The sequence below is a fragment of the Danio rerio genome, chromosome 8, assembly GCF_052040795.2.
Source record: "Danio rerio strain M-AB ecotype USA chromosome 8, GRCz13ab, whole genome shotgun sequence".
Taxonomy (NCBI): domain Eukaryota; kingdom Metazoa; phylum Chordata; class Actinopteri; order Cypriniformes; family Danionidae; genus Danio; species Danio rerio.
Genome location: NC_141028.1, coordinates 30567501 through 30592947, shown reverse-complemented (window position 1 = coordinate 30592947; position 25447 = coordinate 30567501). Strand labels below are relative to the sequence as shown.

At 35.5% G+C, this 25447-nt stretch overlaps 1 protein-coding gene and 2 long non-coding RNA genes across 19 annotated transcripts in view; 1 reads left to right on the top strand and 2 right to left on the bottom strand.

The window, feature by feature from the left end:
- The window catches only part of LOC137496363 (uncharacterized), a 104055-nt gene that overhangs the window by 5817 nt on the left and 72791 nt on the right, over positions 1-25447 (top strand). For 3 of the 17 annotated variants that reach the window (XR_015498039.1, XR_015498031.1, XR_015498045.1), the window contains exon 5: positions 17004-17215. The exons of the other annotated variants lie outside the window; for them this stretch is intronic. This is a non-coding gene — a long non-coding RNA (uncharacterized LOC137496363). Of the gene's footprint in view, positions 1-17003; positions 17216-25447 lie in introns of those variants that run through there. 17 annotated transcript variants of the gene reach the window in all.
- scrt2 (scratch family zinc finger 2) lies at positions 6511-13005 on the bottom strand. Its single transcript, NM_213637.2, has 2 exons — positions 12441-13005; positions 6511-8631 (listed from the first exon to the last, which is right to left on the bottom strand). Exons 1-2 carry the CDS (start codon positions 12592-12594, stop codon positions 7847-7849), a joined length of 939 nt encoding a protein of 312 aa, NP_998802.2. The 5' UTR covers positions 12595-13005; the 3' UTR covers positions 6511-7846.
- LOC147835662 (uncharacterized) lies at positions 13476-15564 on the bottom strand. The gene is made up of 4 exons (XR_015498027.1): positions 15460-15564; positions 14845-14899; positions 14668-14729; positions 13476-14559 (listed from the first exon to the last, which is right to left on the bottom strand). It is a non-coding gene; the product is annotated as an uncharacterized LOC147835662 (long non-coding RNA).

Genomic DNA, 25447 nt, shown 5'->3' with positions numbered 1-25447 from the left:
ATGGAGTATTGACTAATATCACATAATGCAGTTAAATTAACAGATTTTATTTATTTATTTATTTATTTATTTATTTTCATTCATTTTCACCACACTGCATTCTGACAATTGGGAGGTGTTTAACTCCATCAATGTTAATATACTGCCTGGTCTTGAAAGCATTAACTGTCATGTTCCAGTACATATATTTAAAATAATAATAGCCTAAACCTGAAATTATCTTGACAAACGATATATCATATGCATATATCATGTATCATTTTCAAGTCTGAACTCAAAAAGTAGGGTAACAGTTATTTGTGTTTACATTTTAAATGCATTAGTTAATGAATATACCAGTGTTATCCATTAAATCGATCATCAGACAGAAGCCAAAGAGCTAAACAAAAACACTGTAGGACAGTGAAGGACATAATGCCAGAGTCTGTTTTGTCTTTCCGGTTTCTTGGGCATCAGTCCTGTGTCCTGATGACAGACTCTCTCGCTCAGCATCAGCAATCAGTCTCATTCAGCTCTGAGTGCTGCCTCTTGGTAAGGCCACAGTGCAACATAAAATCAATGTTTCATTAACATTTAATGACTTGGACTGGCTTAACAGCACCAGGACAGATGCATGTGCTTCAGGTTTCAGAGTCACTTTAGCTGCTGACTCGATTACAGTTTGAATGTGCTTCTGGTGGTAGTTCTAGCACTGGTGCATGCTGGGAAGACTGATCTTAGATCAGCAGTTTCATTGCTCAGATGGATGGGCGTTGTCAGGGAGGAGCAGAGGAAGTGGTTCTGTCATCCAGAGTCTTGTGTTGTGAACAGAATTCATGTCAGTTCGACAGTAAAAAGGTATAGATTACAAATGGTAATATAAGGTTCTGCTAATGCAGGTGTTTGAAACTATAGGCGCTCTGAGATTAAAAACACATTAATGGCTCGTTTACACTGAGTGGTACAGTACGGTCCGGTGCAGGTCGGTATGAGTCACATTTATCAGGCTTGCATTTCCACTGCCAAAAGGGTACCAATGGTGGGCATGGTGTACAAAAGTTTCAGTCGATGTCTTTCTCGCTCAAGGAAATGTTAAAATAAAGTTGTACGGTTCGTTCACGTATATGAAGGACAAAACAGATGCTTTATACACACAAATATTAGTGTATAAATGTTCATTACTAACCTTTCTATGAACATGATTTGATTATAACTGCAGATCAATTAAATAGCCTACTGTAAGGTCTGCAGTTATATAAAATTAATAAATGCAACATATATTAACACATACAGACCCTGCAGTCTCTGATATGTTACCAATCACAGAAAAACTACACACAACATACATTTAATCCTTATTTGGGTTCATAAACAACACGCAACATACAGTCCACAGTCAGTGCAAACCTCTTATTTATATCCTTAATTATCACCTGCACATGTAGCCTCTTGTTAGAAAGTAATTCCGTCTTTCCGAGTTCATAGTAGTCCAAAAGGTGATGATAATAGTTAAACATGGCAGTTTGTTCATTTTGCTCATTTGCTCCATTGCTTTTTTCCGGCTTCCCCTTTCCCAGCAGGCACACAACATCATAAGATGTTTGTGATATCTGAGTTAGATTTACGTCATGACGTCAGGTGATCAAAATTAAATGTCTAGCCATCATCTAAGGACAACCTTATTTTGACGTCCAATTACCACGTCAATTATGTTGATGATTTTAGGTTGTGTTGAACGTGACCAAAATCCAATGTCTGATAGATGTCCGCACAATGTCAAGGAGTAATCTGATTAGAAGTTGATAGGTTGAACATTGGACATTAGTTCTGACGTCAACCCGATTTTCATTTCCAAATAAAATCTAACATCCCCAGGACGTTGGGGTACATTGGGGTACAACATCAAAATGACGTCATGTTGACATCCTGTACCTGCAGGGTTTGATTTTTTTAGCTTCACTCTCTCATTTGTCCTTTGCTGAAAGGATGTCAGAAGCACTTCAATAATCAAGCACACATTATTATCATCAGCTCAAGAAGTTTGTTATTTCAAATATAGACGCACGGCGAACGCATGCGAGAAAGTGAAACTGCTCGTGCTTTAGGGGATCTTGTAAACAACAACGGGGCACAGGGCAGATTCAGCTATTCCTCTTGACTTTGTGGCTGTTCATCAAGACAACAACGTTTGTTGAAGCTCAGGTCGACCATGGCTTGTTCTTATATGTATATATTATTACGGTGTAATTAAGTACACCGCAAAATTTAAGGGGGGACACTGCAAACATAAACACAAGATTTAGGGCTTTTTTTCAGTCTGGTCCAAAATTTGCTCTTTAAATTATTTCTTTTATAGCACTTTATCAATTTATGTTTGCACATTTCAATTGGAACTTGACATGTTTTTAAGGCTGTTTTCTCAAAATGAGTTTTGCTCCTGCAGTGAGCCATAAATCTCCACTTCAGCAGCACAAAAAAAAAATCATACTTATATATTGTATTTATATTCTAAATATCTTTTCTAGATATGTTCAAACATAATTTACCTTAGTATGTACAGTGATTTATTCTACAAAACAAAAGCTGAAAAGACTGATTTTAGTATTTTCTGTATTTTGAAGTGATAAAATGATAAATCTTCCCTAAATCTTCTAATATGTCAAACAAGGAGAAGAATAGAAACAAGACATTTGAAAGTGATTTCAGCCAATGTTTAGATTTTTGTGCTAGAAATCTATGCAAATTGACACATATTTAAATGAATGTCATTTACAAATCTAATAGCATTTTCGAAAAATATGTTACCCAAAAAATATGTACAGTACTGTATTGTCAACTTAATACATCTGATGATTATTATTCGTTTGTTTTACCCTTAAAACAAAAACAACAACAACAGACTGCTTGTGCTATTGATTTTATTGTTCATAAACATCACTATTGGCTTTACCCTTCATAACAGGCAAAATGTAATATCAGAAGTGAACAAATCTTTATACAGGGAGGAAGGAAGATAGAGAGAGAAGGCAAGGGGAAAAAAGAGAGACAATCTGAAATCTCTCAAGGACCATATGGACGGCTGCGAGTTGCCTACCATATGCTGAAGGCTTTTGTCATGGAAATAACTCTTTATTTTTTTGGCACTTCATATTATTGTTCAGCCAGGCTGGGCACTTCCACAAAAGAAAAATAAAACAGGAGAGAAAAGAGGGAGACAAAGAAAAATGAGCAGATCCTGGTGAACAGAGAGAGAATGATTAGCATTGTTAATATTGCTGGTAGCTACAGCAGGTAATGAGCTAATGAAGTACCTGATCCTGTTTAGCCTGTCCAGGGTTAAACAGCTCAGAAAAGGTAAAAAGAAATAAAAGCAAAGGGAATTGGCTCACATGCGGTTTCTCATTATTGCTGAGATCTATTTACACACATATTTACACTTCTGCGTTCACTTTCTCAGTCTCTTCAGGTATCATACTTTTTCCGAACGTTTGTGGATAATGATATTTGTCTGAAAACAAAGAGATGATGGTAGTCCTTTGGAATAGCCTTTAAAAGAGCTTTTCTATATTATATCAAGCTTTGCATAATTAGAGCTGAGTCTGAATTCAAGTCTTATTACATTGGAAAATATCCAGATGGATATTCATAACAGAGAGTCTGTCGATTCTTCACAGCTGTGAATGTGCCAGAAATGTGACGGGGTGATTTAGGAATAAAGGTAGGATAAATGTCCATCAGGGTCAGAAATGGATCAAGACCAAATATTCTTTGAATATTTAAATGAGATAAGAATGATTTGGTAATATTTGCTTTATATATTAATGTCGTCTGTTAGATAACGTCAGCATACATTTTATTTTAATTCCATTTAAAAAATTGTTTTATTAATCAGTTCTAGAAAAAAAGACCACATTTTTATTTACTTTCTCTTTAATAGGTACATATTTTGAGAAGAATGTTTATTTGGGTTTTATTTGGTTAACTAATTATCACATGTCTTCCAAATTTTAAATAATAATATTGTAATTAAAATCTTAGAAAAATAAATGTCCCCAAACAATTGTATTGGAAATATTATTTCAAATATTGAAAACATGTTGTCGGTAGTTTTGAAATGAGTGTAGTTAAATCCAAATTTACTGAAAGATAATTCTACTCATTTGAAAAAAAGTTTTGAACTCAGTGTTGTAGGTAATGAGTTAATTATATACCTCATTACTTTAACTTAAATAGAGTAAGTTCACAGTACTCATATAGATTTGTTTTTTACTCAAATGGTTTGTAGCAATCGGTTTCCTCAAACGGCTTGAGTTGCCTTAACTTATTGGGTTTTACTGTGCTCAAATTGCTTCATTTACTCAAAAGTTCACACTATTGCTTCATTAAGTTCACAGAACTCATTAGGATTCGTTTTTTAATTTAATGGTTTGTTGCAATCGATTTGAGTTACCTTAATTTTTGGGATTTACAGTGTATTAATGGAAAATCTAGAGAACTGATAATAATTTTGACATGGTATTGTAATGATTTAATACAGCTGCATGTCATCAAGGTTGCATGTATTTGATTAAAAATGCAGCAAAACCCAACACAATCTCACGGCAATTCCTGTTTTTTTTTTTTATTTAGTGGCTGATTCATATGAATTCGTACAATGTCATTCGTTTAATTCAGTATGCTTTAGTGCGATTTGCTTATCCCCCAATGATGGTTGGGTTTAGGGGCGGGGTGGGGTAACAAGCATTCTTTTAAAAATCATACATTTTTGAACGACTGAAAGAATTATAGCCACTAAACTGACAAAGCTTAAAATAATTACGTACCCTCGTGAGATCAGGCTGAAAAAACAGTTATAATGTGAAAATGACTGCTTTCTTTTTTAATATATATTAAAATCCAGTCAATTCTTTTCAGCATTATACTCTTGTCTTCAGTGTCACGTTACTTCAGAAATCAGCCTAATATGCTTATTTGGTGTCTTGGAGACATTTCTTATTATCATCAATACTACGAAATAATTGTGCTGCCCAATGTATTATTTTCACACAATTGTCTCAAAAACGGTTTTTGCTGTCACTTCTGTAAATAATTGCATCCTTGATGAATGAAAGTGTTTTTCATAACTTTTGAGTGGTAGTGTACAAATCTATTTCATAATATTATTTTCTGTTGGACTAGAATGTAGTCCTATAAAATATATGTAAGTGTTATCTGAATATTTAACACTTGAGCATGGGACATTTTAGTGATCTCCATAGTAATCAGTGTATCCGTAATAGTAGTTGCAAAATTTCTGACACTGATGTCCATCAGCAGTGACAGTGAAATGCCATGCAGAACTCTAGGACATGGTGAGACACAGCATGCCAATGTACGAGGTCAGGAATGGGTGTATAAGAGGCGAAGAGCAGAAGAAAAGTGGGAGGAGAAACTCATTATCTATTCCCCGCAGGTTTTGGCCCATTACTGAGATTGTGCCGTCCTTTTTACAATATGCAAAACGCTGACAGAGCCTTTGGCTGCTGCTGCTCGACCTTCCTCGCAAGGTCAAACTCAGACTCAATTATGCTTTCAGACTACTGTCTGTCCAACAACACCTGTTAACCCTTTAGGGGGGTGTATATTGCTTCTGTTCACTTTGATGCATCATATATATTGAGATGCATCATATGTGTTTCGTTCCTCATAATGGTGCTAAATGTGTTTTTGTTATACAACATGAAGTATTGCTTCTGCTTTTTCTGCTTGATTAGACAGAGACAGCTCATTTACAACATCAAATTTTCAGATTGCGCTTCTTTTGCTTTCATCTCTGAACATCTTTCAGATCTTAATTATAAAGACAGCAGCACATTGGCGCCATATGCTCAGCTCTTTCCATCAATGCTGCCATTAAGCCTCTATTTTGTTTCATCTCTGTCCTGAACCCAGCACTCCTTTCTCCCGAACACTGAATAATCCATTCTGATTGGCCATTCAGGGGGGGGTTATTATTTCTGGGTTTAGGATTTGGGACTCCTATTTCACATGTCACTGAAACTCTGTCATATTCATGTCATCGTCTGGCGGCCACAGCTTATGATGGGATTTATTCAGACAGCTAAAGCCAAATGCATGAAATATGTCATGCTGTGGGTTAGTCTTTTTTATAATTACATTCAAAGCTATTGCTTAGAGAGTTTGTGATAGTAATAATAATAAAAACGCTGTTAGAAAAAGGCTTATTGCTGCAAAAATTGCTTATTAAAACCATTTAATATTGTAAGTAAAAAAAGAACGGGTTTTAATATCGGTTTTGATTAAATTTGCACCTAATAAATCGTTTTTAATTGCGTTTGGATGCAAAAGGCATTAACCACTTACTAATTTACTTACTAATTACTAATTTATTGGTTATTCGGCAATGAGATGAACTGTGATGTCACAAATGTGGGTGGAGTCACACAAACACACCATATATAGACATTGTGGATGGTCTCAGCAGGAAATGGAGCTCTGGAAACAACGAAATGGAGAGAATGACCTTTGAGATATTAAGGAGGTTCTTGTTTATTGCCCTACATTGACTGCTAACAGGACAGCTTTGATTATACAAGTTGCTGTACCCAAGAGGAATTATTGCCCATTAAACAAAGCATCATCAACCTGAATTCATCCGCTTTCAAACATTGCGTACCGTGCCTCTTAAAAAAAAAATAGAGAGAGAGAATAAAATCCTTCTACAGCTGGATCATGCATATAAAGTTTTTCATTAAAGAGCAGCATCTTAAAAGGTCAACGGCAGTTCAGCATCCAATAACACACAGAATAATCAACCAAATAAATAAATAAATAGATCATAAATAAATAAATACACATGAAATAAATAAGGGAAATCAAAATAGTGCATACATAAATACATAAGTACTTGATGATGATAATAATACTGGAATGGTAGAAATGAGGTTTGTGTGATGGGATCTTTGAGAGCGTGGACAGAGCAGAGGTTTGAGGTCATACCTGCCTCTGGGTGAGGTAATCATGGAGCAGGAAGACAAGGGCCGAAGCTCCACGTGTCTGGAGCGCATGCAGTCTGTTTTAGTGTGAGGAAGCCCAGCAGAGCGAGCAGAGAAAATCCCTGTCATCCATATATTCGGAGTGTTTGGAGATCATTGAAAAGTCTTGAGTGCTGTTTCCTCCATACGGTAAACACAGAGTGATGGGCTCTGATCCAACAGTTACAGGACGTGATTGGCACAAATAAATAAATAAATAAAAAAGCAAATAAATAATGGAACCAAGAAACTGCAGGAGACTTTGAATATAAAAATAACAATTATAAATCAAATACCAAAAGTGTAACAAAAGTTTGTACCTTTTCAGAGGTCTACAATCTTTTTTTTTTTTTGTTCTTTTTTTTTTGCAAATACTGTCATTATTCACATTTTCATAAAAAGTTCATGTTGGCAGTTGCAAAAGAATTCAAAATAAAAGAGCAGCATAAAAATACAAATTGATTTTCATTTCTCAAAAAGCACAAACCTGTTGCTGTCCTTTTTTATGTCTTTTTTTAGGATTTGCTATAAAACATCAGGAATCTAAATATTATTACTATCGTTATTAATAGTATTATGTTCATAAAAATTTGCATGCCAAGCCTCATAATTGTACATGTCTATATGAGAGGGTCTTTTTTTTTTAGTTTAGTTTTTACCAAAGAAAAAAAATCCAGCATCTATTCAATATTGTCTTATTATTGGGTTGGTTCAGGGTTTTTTTTTTCTTGGTGAAAATATTGCTTTCTAAAAAAGGGAGAGTGGGGTTTGTGAATAGGGAGTCTTGTGGGGATTTTTGCGAGCATTAAAACATCTTTATCTTTTCCGACTTGTTAATTCTCTGAGCCAGATTCGTCCTCGTCTCCGGAGCCTCTGAAGCAGGCCGACTCGTAGTGCTTGTTCAGGTAGGACTTGAGCGCGAAGGTCTTATTGCAGCGCTTGCAGCTGTAGTGTTTGAAGGCCGAATGCGTCTGCATGTGTGCCCGTAGGTTGGAGCGGTCGGCAAAGGCTTTTCCGCAGTGGGCGCAGGCGAATGGTTTTTCTCCTGTATGCGAGCGCATGTGCCCCTGCAGCAGCCACGGCCGACTGAAGGCTTTGCTGCACACGTGGCATTTGTGCTTGAGGTCATGAGTGAGTATGTGCATGGCCAGCGCCGGCATGGACACGTAAACCTTGTCGCAGGTTGGACACTTGCGTGCCATCTTGCTGTCAAGACTGCGGTGGGTCTGCTTGTGTCGACTCAGGTTGGAGGACGTGGCGTAGGTCTTGCCGCACTCGTTGCAGGTGTGCCGTGCTCCGCCGTTGTTCACTCCAACCACTTCTTTCTCCACTTCATCGGCCTTCGCTGCTTCCGAGACTTCTCCCTTTCTTCTAGAACGGCCGTCGGATATGAAGAACGCGTCCATGGTGTAGCCCTCGCTGAGAGACTCGCTCTCGCTGCTGAAGTATCCGCGGGCTGTGAGGCCGGACTGAGGGCTGTCTGGATGCTCCAGGTCTGGTTGGCAATACTCTCCTCCTCCACTGCTGACCGGAGAGTACAGCAGCTCTGAGTTCAGCTTCATGTCGGCCTGCTTCTCCTCCGTGTACTCGGACGAGCTGATGTAATCCTTGATGTAGCCTGCAGCCGGGCAGAGAACATGAATGTGTTATTAACTCATTGACCTTTCACTTCTGCACTGATCTGCAAGTGTAAAGCAATTTAAGACGCAAAATACATTGTGCTGCTTTGAGTAATTGAGTCATAGTCTGTAAATGGCTTCTGGAAGAATCTTTAATAGTCATGGGATGATAAGGTTTACCGTGGTTTGGAAAAGTCAAGGTTTTAAAACTGTCAAATTTTTTGGTAAACCATTCCAAAGGTATGTGTAAGATTTTTTATTTACGTTTATTTTTTTTTTTAGCACAACAGTATCTCTAGCAGAAACGATATCCAAAGATGCCATTTTAAATCGTAAAGCAAAGGGCTCAAACTCAATTCCTGGAGTGCCGTAGTTATGTTTTGCTCCAGCCCTAATCAAGCACAGCTGATCTAGTAGTGTCTAGTAGTCTTAAACACTTTGATTAGTTGGATCAGCTGTATTTAATCAGGGTTGGAGCAAAACTGTGCAGAGCTACGACCCTCCAGCAATTGAGTTTAAGACCTATGTTGTTAAGAAATCTGTGTTTTTGAAAAAAATGAAGACACCAGAAGTCAATAATAATTCATTTGAATTATATAGCCTGACTTGTTTACTGCTGCAAAATATTTTAAATGTTTCTTAAAATGAAATATAGCGTGTTCAAAAGGGGAAAAGTTTTAGTTTTTTACCCAGACATTTAAAAAGAATTGGAGTTACCACAATACCGTGAAACCGTGATGTTTTTATCTAAGGTTATCATACCGTCAGAATCTTATACCGACTCATTCCCAATCTTTCACCTCCATGGAACATTTTCATTGCACATTTGTTTCTGTAGATTGTTAAATGTGTTTACAGTTGCAAAGTGGTTCAAAACTGGGAGGAATTATGACTGAAAGGTCACTCAAAATGGTTCCTTTATAGCATTGCTGTGAAAACTTGATTTTGGAATCTTGTCTACTTTTCTTCATCTTTGCCATTTTGAAGATAAAATATATTGGAAATAGCAGTTTGGCTATATTTTGTGCCATTTTATACAAAAGTCAGGTTCTTCCTAAGACTATATATTAAAAAAACAATATTTTTATTAATTAAATTACTTCTACTGTATGTCTTGTGATTCAACTTTTTCACAATTGCGAATTAATTTATCAAAATATGAATTCTTGGCTAGAACAATGAAATGATTTGTCATAATTAGGAATTGATGTTTTAGAACATTGCTTTATCGTTCACAGTTTTGTCTTTGTATCTCACCGTGAGATTTATATATTTTATATTGTTACTTCATAACACACAGTGAGAGATTTGGAAAATTATTTCATATCGTAAGCTTTATCTCAAACTCTTTTGCTTCATAGTTTATAATGAGGTACAAAAAGGTTTTCATAGTGGCTGTTAGAGGACTTCTGCATATCTCATTCAGTGCGTGTGTGTTTAAGACCCAGAGGCTTTTAACATGGTTAATGGCTAATTAAGCAGGTTAACTGTGGTGGAAGCACAAGTGTCTCTCTTTCTCTCCTTGAGATGAAGAAGCCACTCAGGCTCTCTTTTGCTTTGATCAGATTATCTGAGGCTCCTGTAGAGTTTTGTGTTATATGTCCATTATTCACAGCTTAATCTGCTAAAAGTGGAAGTGAACAGAGGTTGACGTTTTGAATAGATTTTGAAGGAACTTTCACTTCTCTCAGAACAGAATCAAGCTATTTCCCAGATTTCAAAACATCAAAATGTCCTTTTTATTCCATAAATATGACAATTTATTCCCTAAAACAGGACATCCTGTTACGTTTCTATCTGCTGAAACAAATAAACTCCCCCCTAACTTCTCTAAACTGATTATGAGCCCTCTGACCATGAAGAGCAAGTCTTAATGCATCATGAGGGTCATTCAGGAGCCGCTAAAAGGATTTCTGGCAGCCGTGGGGCTCAGACGCGTTTATTGCCATTGAAATTTCACAGACATAATACACCTTCCAAGGTGCCATGTCTTCGACAAAATGTTTGTAATTGAATCTGCATGCTAAAAGGGAAACTGAATGGCGTTTAATGCAGTACAGTATCAGAAAGGAAGCAAAGAGTATTAACAATGAAGCTTGTCAGGGAAAAGTGGAACAGAAGACAATCTGACAGGATGTTTTTAGACATTTATCTGTACCGTCCTCACAAATTGGCTTAGACATTATTAGGCTATTTGATTGATGTAATTACATATATGTTTTAAACTTGTTGGTTGCTATATTTTCTGTAGGAACACTACAGGTGTACAACAAAAACAAAGATCGAAACAAAAACACTGTTTTTAAAATAAATATTTTTTATATATTAACCAATACACAATGATCTTGAAAGCCTTCACAGTTCGAATAAGTGTTATTAAAAAGTGCTGGGGGTGTTTTCCTTATATTTTACCCAAATTTATATTTATTTATTTATTTATTGCATACAGAAGTACAAAGAAACCAAACCATTTTTGGCTGGAAAAACGGTTATTCAGTGTAATATTGTAAATATAGCTGTAATAAACAATAATTGTTCATTTAATAACACAGTTTAGATATTAATATTATAATAAACAAATATGAATAAATCAATAGAATAATACTGTTAATACTGCAAATATAATCATGATTTGTTTAAAGAAACAATAATTGTTGTGATCGAATTTTTAAATATGCTCTTTAATTATTAGTCTTGAAAGATGAGAAGAATGGAGTTGTATGTCCTTTGTTATTTAGAAGTTCTGATGCTTAAACCATTCATGTGAATTAGTAATATTCATAAAATAAAAAGAAAATGCATGTTTGAATGTCATTTTAAAACAAGCTGCTCACCTTAAAAGTTCAAATAATCTTACAATGACCCAGAAACGATAAACAGTCTGTAGTGTTTTTTCTTTTCGTAACAGGTGGGAATATATCCCCCCTGTCTTATCTTGCTTATCTGTGAAAAACAGCATAGCGGGGCAGAGCGAGCCACACATCTGCTGCCGAAATCTGTCTGCGAGGACACAGAGCTCTCTGGACTCCCTTTTAGTCTCAGTAGACTGGCTCAGTTTAGCTCAGCCTGTCCCATCATGTCCGCTGAGGGATGCTGGGCTCTACTCTGCGCGTGATGCTATTTGCCCTATTGTGTGCGTGTGCGTGCTGCTGCATCATGTGACAAAAGTCAGCGCTGCCTCCAGCTTTTCTTTCTTTTCATCTCCCTCGTTCTCCTTCCAGCCATACAGTACAGTATACTCGAATGTCTCCAGTGGCATCAATGATGGCTGAAACACAACCTCCACCCCCCTTCAACCACTTAGATTCATGTACCCGGAAGCAGGAGAGTGAAAGAGTGAAATAGTGAGATGAAGCAGAAAAAGGAGGATGGGGGAGGAGAGCGAGGAAAGAGAGAGTGGATGGAGGGATGCAGGGAGGGGGGGGGTGTTTGGACCGAAACTCAAGGGCAGTATCAGCTAAGGACAAACACATCAGCCCCACAAAAGCAGCACGTTAGCCTTAGCATTAGCTGTTACACACAACAAACTGGTATGAGGGATTTATTCGCATAAGCTGATCTCACTGCGTGACCTGATTTGTGTCAGAGAAAAAACAAAAACAAAGAAAGTCTGGGGGGCACAATGGAGGACGGGGTTGGGGGTGAAAGGATGGAGGGTTTTTACGGATTAGTTTGCGACAGAACGGGAAGCTTTATGTAACATCTGTTGGCCACACAAAACACAAATTGGGTTTGGAAATATTTATCGAGCCCATGTAGTCAGGCTGCTGTTATGTGTAAAAACAATATATTTAAGCACATTACTCACCGTTTTCGCAAAGCCGGACTCCCAAACTGGAGCGCGAGCGCGTAAAGGAGTCGTCCATATGGCGGTCATTGTGATGATGGTGATGATGATTAGACACGGGAGATGAGGAAAAATCATCCAGTTTGATTTTCTTCACCAGAAACGAGCGAGGCATGGTTTACGGTCGCACAGACGCACCAGAAAATCCTTCACATCGGTCGCAGACTGACCCGCAAAAAACAGATCAAATCGTCCCGAATGAAATCCGTCGTGCAAAAAAAACAAGATCCAGATCTCGGGAACTAAAAAAGAAAACTGATGAAGGAAAGAAATGAAGAGCACGCTGGAGGAGAGAGATGTCTGATGGTACAATACTGTGTGTGAGTGTGTGTTACTGTACACACACACACACCCGCTTACGCTGCTGAAAAAAAAAGAAAAAAAAATCACTTGTTCAGCACTGGATAGCTCCTGGCCTGCAGCGGAGGCGGCTGAGAGGAGGAAGAGATAGAGGGGAGAGAGAGAGAGAGAGAGAGAGAGATAGAGAGAAAGACAGACAGACAGAGAGAGGAGAGACTGAGAGACTAGCTGAGATCAGCAGTCAGGCAGGTTTTATAGAGGCAGACGGTGGGAGTGAGATCAGGTGGTACATCGCAATGGAGCTGCTCAGCATTAATCCATCAAACATCCCTCGGGACACACATCACATTACTACTGAAGCGTCTGTGCCTTCACACACGCAGACAGACAGACCCCCCTCTGATACCATCCCTCCCTCCTCTAACACCCCTTTTCTATGAGAGAGAAAGAGAAGGAAAGGCCTGAAATGTCACACAATCGCTGAGTGAGTTGATACAACAACCAGCGTACATTCTGTTTGGTTCCGTTCTGCATCTCGTGTCCCGTCTGTTTCGAGTCAAACACTGGAAGGCTGTATGCACTTTGTTATGCCCAAATTCTGCAATGTCAATGAGATTTTGTGTACACACACACACACATATATATATATATATATATATATATATATATATATATATATATATATATATATATATATACACTCAAAAAAATGACATGTTGGCGTTAATTAACTTTTTTTTGTCCACTCGTTCCACGTAACTGAGTTAAGTTACCTTTAATAAAGAATATTTATTTTAGTTATTTTAGTAACTTAAGTTAGTTACATAAAGGTAATGTAATGTTGTTTAGTTCAATCAATGTAACATTTATAATTTAGCTTTAATCAATGTAGTTATTTAAGTACAATTATTCTAAAATTTAGATTGTTATGTTTAACCAAATAAAAAAAACTGTTTCTGTTTCATTGAGTTTATTCAATAGCGTTTTTACAGTTTTACACATTTTCCAGCAATAAAATGATTATCAAAATCCAAATATTGTCTTTATCTGTATCTTCACTTATTACAATAAGTTAAATACTGTATGTACAATATACTATTAAATTAATATTAATACAAGTATGAAGTAAATTAAAAACAATAAATGATTTACAAAAATAAGCTTACAAAAACATCATAAAATACACTTTTCGAATTACTTTTCATATATTACAAAAAACATTTAAAAAATAATATTCTGCCATTAAATGAGTAACAAAAATATACTTAGAAAAATTAAGTCTTCTTTTGTAAACTATGATGTACCTTCTTTACACTGAAAAAGCAGATAACACTTCAGTTGTTCAAAGAAAGATTACCACTTTAAAGCAATGTAACACAATCAGCATTACATCATAAATTAGACCAACCATCACAGAACATGCAATAGCTACACACATTCATCTCTCTGGGCACCATTTCTGCACATTTGCACCAGACACTTTCTTACAACCACTCCATATATCTAAAAAAAAACAAACACACACACAAAAAAACATTGTGCATAAAGTCTGCTTCACACAGGTGAGTGGGCTTGACAAACCACATGTAGAAGCATTCTTAACAATTTTTTGTATAATTAGCACATCTTGGGTGTATTGCCTCTTCTTGTTGATTTGCTGAATGTGTCCTCAATTGTAAGTCACTTTAGACAAGAGAGTCTGATAAATGTTAATGTAACTACTGTAGATTCATAAGTTGGTGTTGCACATCAAGGTTTGTGCTTCATCATGTCCAGCATCCTAAAAATGTCAAGTAAAAAAATAAAAAGTTTACCAACAGATCAAAGGTGAAAGGAGGAAATAGTTTAAGAGGAAAATACAAAATGTAAAAAAAAGTAAATGGCTTACCGTGTACTCCCTCACAAGGGCTTTGAGAATGCATTCACACCTTTTTTTCCACTGGTGATGTTCTAAATGACATGAAATGACAATTAGTAATTTACTAAAAAATTAGTAGTTAAAATTACTAGTAATTTTTACTGTACATCATTTTAATGCGTGTCTAGGCATCTAAAGACATAGTACCTGGATTATCCACAGTCTCCTCAGCCAGATATGGGACAGAGGCTGAGCTGTAAACCTGAGGGAGAAAAAAAGATGCGAGTAAGCAAAGATTTGTAATAATAAAATTTAATAATATAAATATATAGCATTTAGAATAATATATTTATAATAATAAAAATGGAAAAAAAAACTGCAAACTACTAAACTTAAAAGTTTAAATGTGTTAGATGACCAAACAAATAAGCTTACATTAAATATGTCATCATGCTAGATGTCATCCTATTTAAGCGTCACATATGCTTTGCCAACACCACCTTTTAATTAACATTATGTAAGTTATCAAAACTGGCATTAAAACTTGACAAACTGCTTGACACTCATTTAAAATTAGACTATTTCTTACTACCAACGTTTGCAACTTTATTTTGGGCTTAATATATACCAAGTATAAAATTTCACATGAATGCAAAAAAACTAGAAATTAATCTGCCTTTAATGTGAAAAAGACACAGGAAACATGACAATTTCATAACAATACTATACACAAACACAACATAGTATTACAAGGAAGTTCATTAGTGATTCAAATGTTGTCACAGCCTCAGTATGAATACATACAAAGTAAAAAAATCTCACCTGCATCCACATTAAGGAAAGCTTTCTGTGCACGTTCTCAATTTGTACTGTAATCTTCATCTTTTGATTCCCATATTATGGCGCCGATCTAAACGAGCTGAGAGTGATCATTGTGGTTTGAATCTTCTTGCTTCCTGTGTTGTTTTGAAACTGCGCATGTGCAGATATTACTCCACCTATTGACCAAAATGCAGTACTGCAGAAGCAACACTACTCCCTTTCATTCATGTTAATTAAGCAAGCTGTTTAAATGTGAAAACTTACTTTTTCTAATTTTTTCCAACATAACACTTTTATTTTTAGTACACAAACATAAGCAAATTGTTTAATTTAAACATAGTTATATTCTTTGGACCAACAAAAGCCAAAATTCATTTTTTTGAGTGTAGTTCAAGTCAGAATTATTTGCCCCCGTTTATTTTTTTCACCAATTTCTGTTTAACGGAGAGCAGATTTTTTTTCACCACATTTCTATACAGCTTAAAATGACATTTAAAGGCTTAACTAGGTTCATTATTTTAACTAGGCAGGGGTACTTTCCCAAACAAGGACGTAACTTGCGACTGAACTATCATAGTACGATGCATCATTTGGGAAAAGAACGATGTAGTGATGAATGTTTCCCAAAACGCATTATTTCTGTGTCGCAGATCCATCGCTTCAACCATGTTAGTTGTAACGTAAAATGCCCATAATGGCGCGCTAAACGGGGTGCAGTAACTACTTCTTTAGAGAAGAACCTCATCATTTCTTTGTTCAAATTATATTGTTTTAAACAAACACACATTTAAAATAAAATCCAATATTAGATTTGGTAAAAAATGCACTCGCTTTCCATATTAACTGAAATAATGGCACATAAAGGGTAGGGTTGTGCCGATAGACGATGCCATCGCCGATGGCCGACAAACTTCACGATGCTGAGTCGGCATCGCAATCCATCGCCCCGCCCCACATTTATATTGATATATAACTTATTATTTGCATGCCATATTATTAGCAATAACGGTCTTTTCATGAGCTGTGTTAAATGTTACATATAGCTGCCGCTTGCATGGGTGACAGCATCGTGAGGATTAAATGAAGGATTTACAGCACCTCTCACGCTTAAAAGGTGTAGATTCAGTGGCAAACGCTGTTACCTGAAAACCCTGTCCCACAGACTTTACAGTGAATGGCTTTAGTCATTTTCATACGGACTTGAAGCCACTCGAAGTCTTTCATCCACTCTTGGAAAAGTGTAAATGCTGTATTAACATTCAGCACATGATCACTAATAAGATGTGCCAATATTAGTAACTGTGAGTAAATCTGTCATCTTCAGCGCTTCACATTTTCGCGGTTGTAACTCCTGTCATCTGAAGGCAGAACGCATCGACTGTGTGATTGACGGCTGATATTAACCAATCAATTGCGTTCAGTTAGAACAGTGGGCCAATAAGAAAAGCACAAAGGTGGGGCAAGCATTGCAGGCTTTTTTTACTTCAGCAAGTTCACATAACAACTGTTTATCTGTTCCTGAATGCTGCGTTTGGTGTTTTTAGGTGCGAAGATGTCTTATGCATAAATGTCTCCCGAAATCCGTGCACATGGTGAGGATTTCGCAGTGAAAACAATGAAAATGTATGCACTACAGTGAAGTCCAACCGAACTCTCGTCTCCTCCACCAGCTGTAGGAAAAGCCATGTAGAACGACACAGATCACTGCCTATTCATGCCAGAGTCCGAAAAAAGTAAAAAAAAGTGATTGACAGGTGGTCATTTGTAACTTTATTTATTTATGGTTTGGTTATGGTTAAAGCAAAGTCCATGTGGGTCAGGTAGTAAAAATGGTAGGCTACAATTAATTAATGGCATCGTCCATCGCCATGTTTCACATTAGACATCATATGATGCCAAATTGGTCGACATTGCCCAACCCTAATATAGGGTCCATGTTTCCTTTACCAATATTATTGAGAATATGACATATCTTATTCTAAAACATAAAATCACTTACAAAAGCTAACACGTATTCTAATATCATATATAAATCATATAAATAAATAAATAGTGAGGCTATTTATTATAAAATGAAATGTAATTTTTATTATGTATTAGAAATGAAAAAATCTTACTTTAATAAAAATATTAATGATGATTATTATTATTATTATTATTAAGTAGGATATTGTTTTTTTATTTTTTAGAAAAGTCTACTTTTACAATTTAACACTTGTAAACCACAGCAGAAAGTTCTAACCAGCAGGCCCATGTCATATACAGTACAGATACTTAATAAATAACCTTAAAAGAATTAACGTATGCTTTTTGTTTTCACAAGCTTTGAAGACATAACATAAATTCTGCTTTTAAATTATGGGTCACCTAATTTTTGCATGAGGCTGTGTTCAAAATGACATCAATGTTTTCAAAGTGCACTGCGAAGGGAGCACAATTGTAAACATGAAGATCGCAAAACTGTGCTGTAAAAATAGTTTGAAAGCAAATTACATCTAAGAGAGATGATGCTTTTTTATTTTTAATAATTCCAACTTTGAATATTAGAGTGTTCTAAATGAATATGTCTCCAGAGGTGTAGTTGCGAGTGCTCAAGTTTGCAACGCAGTTTGCAGATGAGCGACGGATTTGGAAAACGGCAAATCAACAAACTTTGTTTGTAACGACAGAACTTGCAACCTTAGTTGGCTAACGATGGTTTTGGGAAACGCACCCCAGGTTAGGGTAATTAGGCAGGTTTTTGTATAATGATGGTTTGATCTGTAGACTATCGGGTAAGAAAATTACTTAAAGGGGTTAATAATTTTTAAAAATTAAAAACTGCTTCTATTCTTGCTGAAATAAAATAAAAAAGACTTTCTCCAGAAGAAAAAATATTATCAGACATAGTTTGAAAATTCCCTTGCTGTGTTAAACATCATTTGGAAAATATAAAAAGAAAATAAATAAATAAAAGGGGGGCTAATGATTCTGACTTCAACTGTATATAACAGAAAGCAGTGTACAGTGCATTTATGTTTTGCATTATGCCATCTAAGCAAAAGTGAAATGTACACTGAAAAGAAGGATTGATTGGATTCAATATTTTTTTTATTTATTTATATGAGCTGAATTAAAACAAACCAATGAAGCTGAACATTACTCAATTTAATTTGCTTATTTCAATTCAGCTAATATAAATTGTTTGCAACCAGTTACCTTAAAAAAGATTTGTAAATTCAATGAATAATTATTTTTCAGTGTATACTGTAAAACATTATTGCTGCCTTCATTTCTTTAGTTGAATCAAATGAACTTTTTTAGTCATCTTAACTTTAGTTAAACTCTATTATAATTTAAAACATTTTGTTAAAACCCGATTAACTTATTAAAATAAGTTAAAGCAACATAAAACTATTTGTTGCCAACTTTTTGTTTTATATTTTTTTATAGTATACACTGTAAAAAATGCACACAGTCGATTTGCGTTGGGACAACATGTAGAAATTTAGTTTACTTATTTGTTTCTACAAATTTTTTATGTTAATAGTAATAAAAACAATAATGGCTGGAGTAATAATTTAATTTGAAACTACATACAATAAGAAAGCAGTGATTCAAAATTGTAATAAATGCTACCTTGATGAACAGAACAATTATCTAAAAAAAAAATAAACATGAAAAAAAACTTGCAATTAACTTGTTTATTATGTATATAAATAAATTTTTTTACACTCTTATCACAATTTGGTAACCAAAATGGCATATCTCATATTTGAAGTAGTCGTAATATATTATATTTTTTCATGTAAATTACAATTTTTATTTAGCATTTTACTTCTGAACTATTATTTATATTTTATTTTCTAATTTTTTGGTATTTTTCTATTTAACAGTTACAACACCGTCTCCGTGTCCTTGTAAAAAACACTAAACAATGAAGCAAGAAACACGAAAGGTTAGATTTCATTGATCAGTGCAGTTTTAAAGCAGATCACCATCAGAGGTTGTCGCACACACACACACACATTCTCAGCCTGCACAATGCTGATAAGTGCAGGCCGCAGTTACTGTGAATGGAGCTTGATAGGACAGGACGATGTCGGCATCTGCCTTCATTCTGCAGCCTTTATGTTCTTTATGTCTTTGTGCTTACATGTAAAGCAAGTGGGAGTCTCTCAAACCGGCCCCCCATTCACTTAATGAAGTGTCTGAATGCACCACACGCCACTCCTGTTCTCTTCTTCTCTGTTTCTGAGCAGTTGTCTAAAATAATTGTTATACACTCACATGCTCAAGAGCGTTAGGGTAAGTGTTAGTGTATTGTTTCACATTTACAGTGTATTATTTATTTGAATGTTTAGTAAATGCAAATGCATAAGGATTGTGGAATTTTTTAACAGGTGTTTATTATTTAAACAGAGACTAAATAAATAAAATATAATATAAATATAGAATAATATAATGTCAATATATCAATAACTGTGTAAATGAATGCCTGAATATCTAAAGTAATTACAAATAGTATGTATATAATATAGTTGTTTAACTATAAAAATTATATAATATAATAATTATTAAAGGTGTCATGGTGGCGCAGTGGGTAGCATGGTCGCCTCTGGTTCGAGCCTCAATTGGCATTTCTGTGTGGAGTTAGCATGTTATCCCCGTGTTTGCGTGGATTTTCTCTGGCTGGTCGGGTTTTCCCCACAAGTCTAAAGACGTGCTATAAGTGAATTGTGTAAGCTAAATTGTCTGTAGTGTATGTGGGCATCCGCTGTGTAAAACATGTGCTGGATAAGTCAATTCATAAGAAAATGAATGAATGAGTAATTAGGAATAATAATAGCATTTTATAATAGCTATGTAATAGTATAAACTTTTTGTTTTTTAAAATATTTTATATAAAGTTTCTTGCTGAATAACTAAATATATTATATTATTCATGCTAAATACTATAAAATATATGAAATACTAAATAGAAGAAATAAATTTGATATCGAAACCATAAATTTGCCCATTGTTTATTTATTGAATATTTAATTTACTTTTTTACATTTGTACATTCTTTTATGTAACATAATTATTGATGTTTTAGTTTTACTTATTTGTTTTATTTATATTTAATGTATGTTTAATCTTATTTAGTTGATATAATATCCTAAATATTGTTATGAAAGCTACAATGTAAAAAAAATCTATACATTTTTTTCTGGTAGTTGGGTTGCCGGAAAGCAAACGTAAAATAACGGCTGCTAATTTACAGACATTTACTGTAAAATGACGGATCTTAAATTACATAAATTTCCTTAAATTAAAATTTCTGATAAATTTCTGTAATTTAATGTCTGTTATTTTATGGTAAATTTCTGTAATGTAACAACCGTTATTTTAAGTTTTTATTCCAGCACCACAGCTTTTTACAGCAGTTATATAATATTAGGCTAATGTAGAAAAATATTTGCACATTTACATATCTACTTCTTTTACATTTGCTTTAACATATTTGAAAAACCTGTCAAAATCACAGAAATTGACAACAAGTGAAATATTACAGGTTTCAAGTACAATTTTTGAGTTGTAAAAATTCACTTTTTCTTTGTGTTTATTTATTTGCATTTATATTCAATATTACTATCCTTTTATGATTTATATATATTCTGATTCATCAACCTGGCAAAATTACAGTGATCATCAACAAGTGAAACGTTACAGGTTGTGAGTGTGACCCCCCAACCCCATTCACACAAAGAGCAAAAAATCCCAATCTTTCATTGAAGCATCTGGTCATTGCCCCAGGATAGGAGCCCCCCAACACCCCCCTCCACAACCAGAGGGCCAGATCAGCTCTGCCTGCTGTGTGCTGTGAAAGGCTTTGGGTTTCATCCAGTGATTATTGTTTGGGGGGGATTTGCTCAGTATCTCCATCCACCTCATCCTCATAGGCTACTTTTCCCCCTTTTTATCTCAAACTATCCCTTCATTTTCCTCTGTGGCTCTTGTCTGATCGCAGGTGTCTGATTCTCTTCGCCTCCGCTGTGGTTTCATTTATCCGGAAGGTTTTTCTAGCTCTGCTTTAAGGGGAAACCAAAAACCCACGATGGGAGATGCTCTCCTCCTTTTTTTCCTGCTTCTCATTACTGTCATTCTTCCTCTCGTGTTCATTCTTCATATCCGGCTTTCTCTCGTTGATTTCCGACTTTGTAATTCATTAAAACAGCAAGGTTCCTTTGAATGTTTCTCAGTGATGAAATGCATTGCGTTTTCTAGATTTTTTTTATTCTCTGTTTTGTTGCAGCCATTTTTCCTGTTAAGCAGTAAGAGACTTTCTCTGAAATCTCTTTCATTGGTCTTTCATCATCTCGAGTCTGAGAGTGTTGAGTTATAAGTAGACAGCCACTTAATTCACTTTGCTATTTTCTCTATTGCTTTATTACAGTTCAAATGTTAGCTTGTTTCTTACAAACAGATCATGTTTTTGGCTTACTATATTAATAAAAGCCATTTTTATCCGAGGTACAAGGTACATTTTAGCCAAGGTACAAAAGGTGTCGCCGGACGGTACTTGTCAAAAGGTACACTTTTGTAATTTTTATATACGTTTTAGAGACACATTTATGAAGTGTTTTACTAAATGCAACATAGGCTTATTTTAAAAACTTAGCCCTATATATGTTTTTGGAGATCACAAATTATAGCCAGAAGTACGTATGGCTGCATTTTGTTTTTAACAATGAACGCTACGAGGCGGTAAGATGTAGGCTTACCAAATTTTGATACCGTCAAACCTCCTCCCTATTTTACCCTGGTATCCGGTATTACCGTGCATAATTAAAAAAAATATGACTTAAGGCTCAGACAGCGTCATCAAACTGTTGGCTTGTGCCTAAACCATTCAGAAACTGAATACCGTCTATGCAACATTATTTTCGCGGTCACATGTTTGTCTTGTTCGTATTAGAGATCTGTGCAGGACGCTCTCACACACAGCACTACGCTCTCTCTCTCTCATTTACACACACACAGAGAGAGAGAGAAAGACGGACAGCACTATGCTCTCTCTCATTTACACACACACACACACAAACAAACAAATAGCATCCACGCGTGCTCGCTCGCTCAGGAGCGATATTGTTAGACAGCATTAAATAAATAATTTTAATATTTAATACTTGTCTCTTATTTAAGTGCATTGTTTTTTTATGACAGTATTACGGTATTGAAACTGACACCGTTGCTATTTTTAGATTCTGCGGTATACCATATTACCGTATTACCCAAGCCTAGTATGATACCTTTTCGCGCTTACTAGCTGAAGGCTTACCTCCATGTAGACACCTTTCCGGCTGTTACCAGTTTGTTCAGTTAGCTCGCCATTTACGTCAGTGGACTTGAGATGCAGAGAGGAGTAGACCAGAACAAGAGGGTTTGAGTCCAGTGAAGAACGGTTCCAGAAATCGGGTAAGATAGTAACAGAATCCATAAAATAAAATAAGTATTAAGTTGATAGTGAGAATTTGGTAAAAATCCTCTGGTGGATTCGCGAAAACAAAAACTGTAAAAAAATAAATAAAAATTGAGCTCCTGGGGTGTTTTTGGCACTCTCCAGAAATGTATATAGGGCTACATAATCTAAATGAGTCTGGGTTGACTAAATGAAAACCTCTAAGTGCCGTCTGAAATTTTTCTTTGCCACCTTAATTCTATATAAGAATTTATTTATTGACATAAAGGTGAAATTATTGAACCAATACACAGGAGCCTGAAACAAATGCTCATTTTATTAGGAAAATATTCAGAACCCATCTGAAGTCTTCATATATACTTTTTTTTTTTCTTTTTTTATTACAGAAATTTACCAGAAATTAAAATTTAAGGTAATTTCTGAAATTTAATATCCGATATTTTATGGTAACTTTCTGTAATTTAATGGGCATTATTTTACTTTTTTAATACCCAATAAACCGTAAAATTACAGATTTTTTTTAACAGTGCTCTTTTGCTTTGTTTTCCTGTGTATGTACAACAATCCACACTTGTGTATGCCATCTGCTCTTAAATGCTCACTCTGTTTAAATCAGAATAAGTTCTGGTTATTTAATATCTATCAACTGGAAAATGTGAATATGAATGTAAAGTCAACAGGGTTGTCCCTCTGTGCCAAGTTATATTTGTGTTATACATTTAGTAGGTAGTGCTGTCGCCTCACAGCAAGAAGGTCGCTGGGTCGCTCAGCTCAGTTGCCGTTTCTGTGTGGAGTTTGCATGTTCTCCGTGCCTTCACGTGGGTTTCCTCCGGGTGCTCCAGTTTCCCCCACAGTCCAAAGACATGCGGTACAGGTGAATTGGGTAGGCTAAATTGTCCGTAGTGTATGAGTGTGTGTGTGGATGTTTCTAGGAGATGTGTTGCGGCTGGAAGGGCATCTTCTGCGTAAAAACTTGCTGGATAAGTTGGTGGTTCATTCCGCTGTGGCGACCCCGGATTAATAAAGTGACTAAGCTGACAAGAAAATGAATGAATGAATGTGTGTGTGTGTGGATGTTTCCCAGAGATGGGTTGCGGCTTATTTTCATAAGTATATGACTTATTTTCGAATTGTGGGTATATATCAAGCATTTTCCATTCCTTTTTTTAAAGCTGGAATGATATATAGCAGCTGTATAATTTACAGAAATCTGAATCCATTATTAATTTGAAATATTCAATGTTGTTTAACTTATTGCTTATTGCTTATTCAAACCTTAACAGTTACAATAAAAGTTGAAATTTTCCACCATTTTTTGCTTAACCACAAGATCAAACCAGATTCTACAAAACGCAGATGGCATTTTGTAACTTTTTTTTTCAAGCAGGTGCTATTAAATTTTTTTCAAGCAGGTGCTATTAAATTTTTTAGCTAGAGCAAATGCATTTACTACACTAATCAGTCACAATCACCTGACGGCCAGTGAGAACCGATCAAGTCCAGTGCAAATATCAAAGTGTCCTAGTTAATTTAAACCAGTTTAAAGCCAATAAGAACTTCCATTCTTAACAACACTCATGCATAAAACACTGGTTGAATTGTACAGATATGCCTCATTTCCACTGATCATTGGTTCATCCAATCATGTGATTGTTTGTTTTTTCACGATTCAATCTCGCATTTGTCCATTTCTAAACAGATGGGAGAAGCATTGCAATAATCACATGTAGGTTATTGTCATTGTGCAACACTTTGTGGTTAGCATTGTCGCCTCAAAGCAAAAAGGTCACTGGTTCATGTCCCGGCTGGATTGGTTGGTCTTTGTGTGTGGAATTTGCATGTTCTCCTCGTGTTTGCATGGGTATCCTCTCAGGGTTCTCCGGTTTCCCCCACAGTCCAAAGACATGCACTATACGAAATGTTTACCAGTACTGGGTTGCAGCTAGATGGGCATCCGCTGTGTAAAACATGCTGGATAAGTTGGTGGTTCATTCCACTATAACAATCCCTGATAAAGGGACTAAGCCGAAGAAAAATGAAATGAAATTAAGTTTATTAATAAAAAATAGACATCTATACGTTGACCGCAAGCAAATAGAGAGAAAAAGCTAAACAAAAAGAAGCTAAACAACTCGCGCTTTCCACAAACTTTTCAACAACGACGTCAAAAACAATAGAGGACATACAGCAGATTCTTTTTTTGCTTTCTTCATGGCATGTGCCTGTTTGACGCAAGAAGACAACAAGGTTTATTGAACTCAGGTTGACCATGACAAATACAGCTGAAGTCAGACTCATTAGCCCCCTTTGAATTTTTTTTTCTTTTTTTAAATATTCCCCAAATGATGTTTAACAGAGCAAGGAAATTTTCACAGGATGTCTGATAATGTTTTTTTTTCTTCTAGAGAAAGTCTAATTTGTTTTATTTTGGCTAGAATAAAAGCTGTTTAAAATAATTTTATGAACCATTTTAAGATCAAAATTATTAGCCCTCTTTAAGCTTTATTTTTTCCGATAGTCTACAGAACAAATCATTGTTATACA

Bases quoted from the DNA above. Each gene is read 5' to 3' on its own strand.
- scrt2 (NM_213637.2), bottom strand. From the start codon at position 12,594: ATGCCTCGCTCGTTTCTGGTGAAGAAAATCAAACTGGATGATTTTTCC. The intron at 8,632-12,440 runs GTGAGTAATGTG...GCCCGGCTGCAG, and splicing joins AGTCCGGCTTTGCGAAAACG to GCTACATCAAGGATTACATC.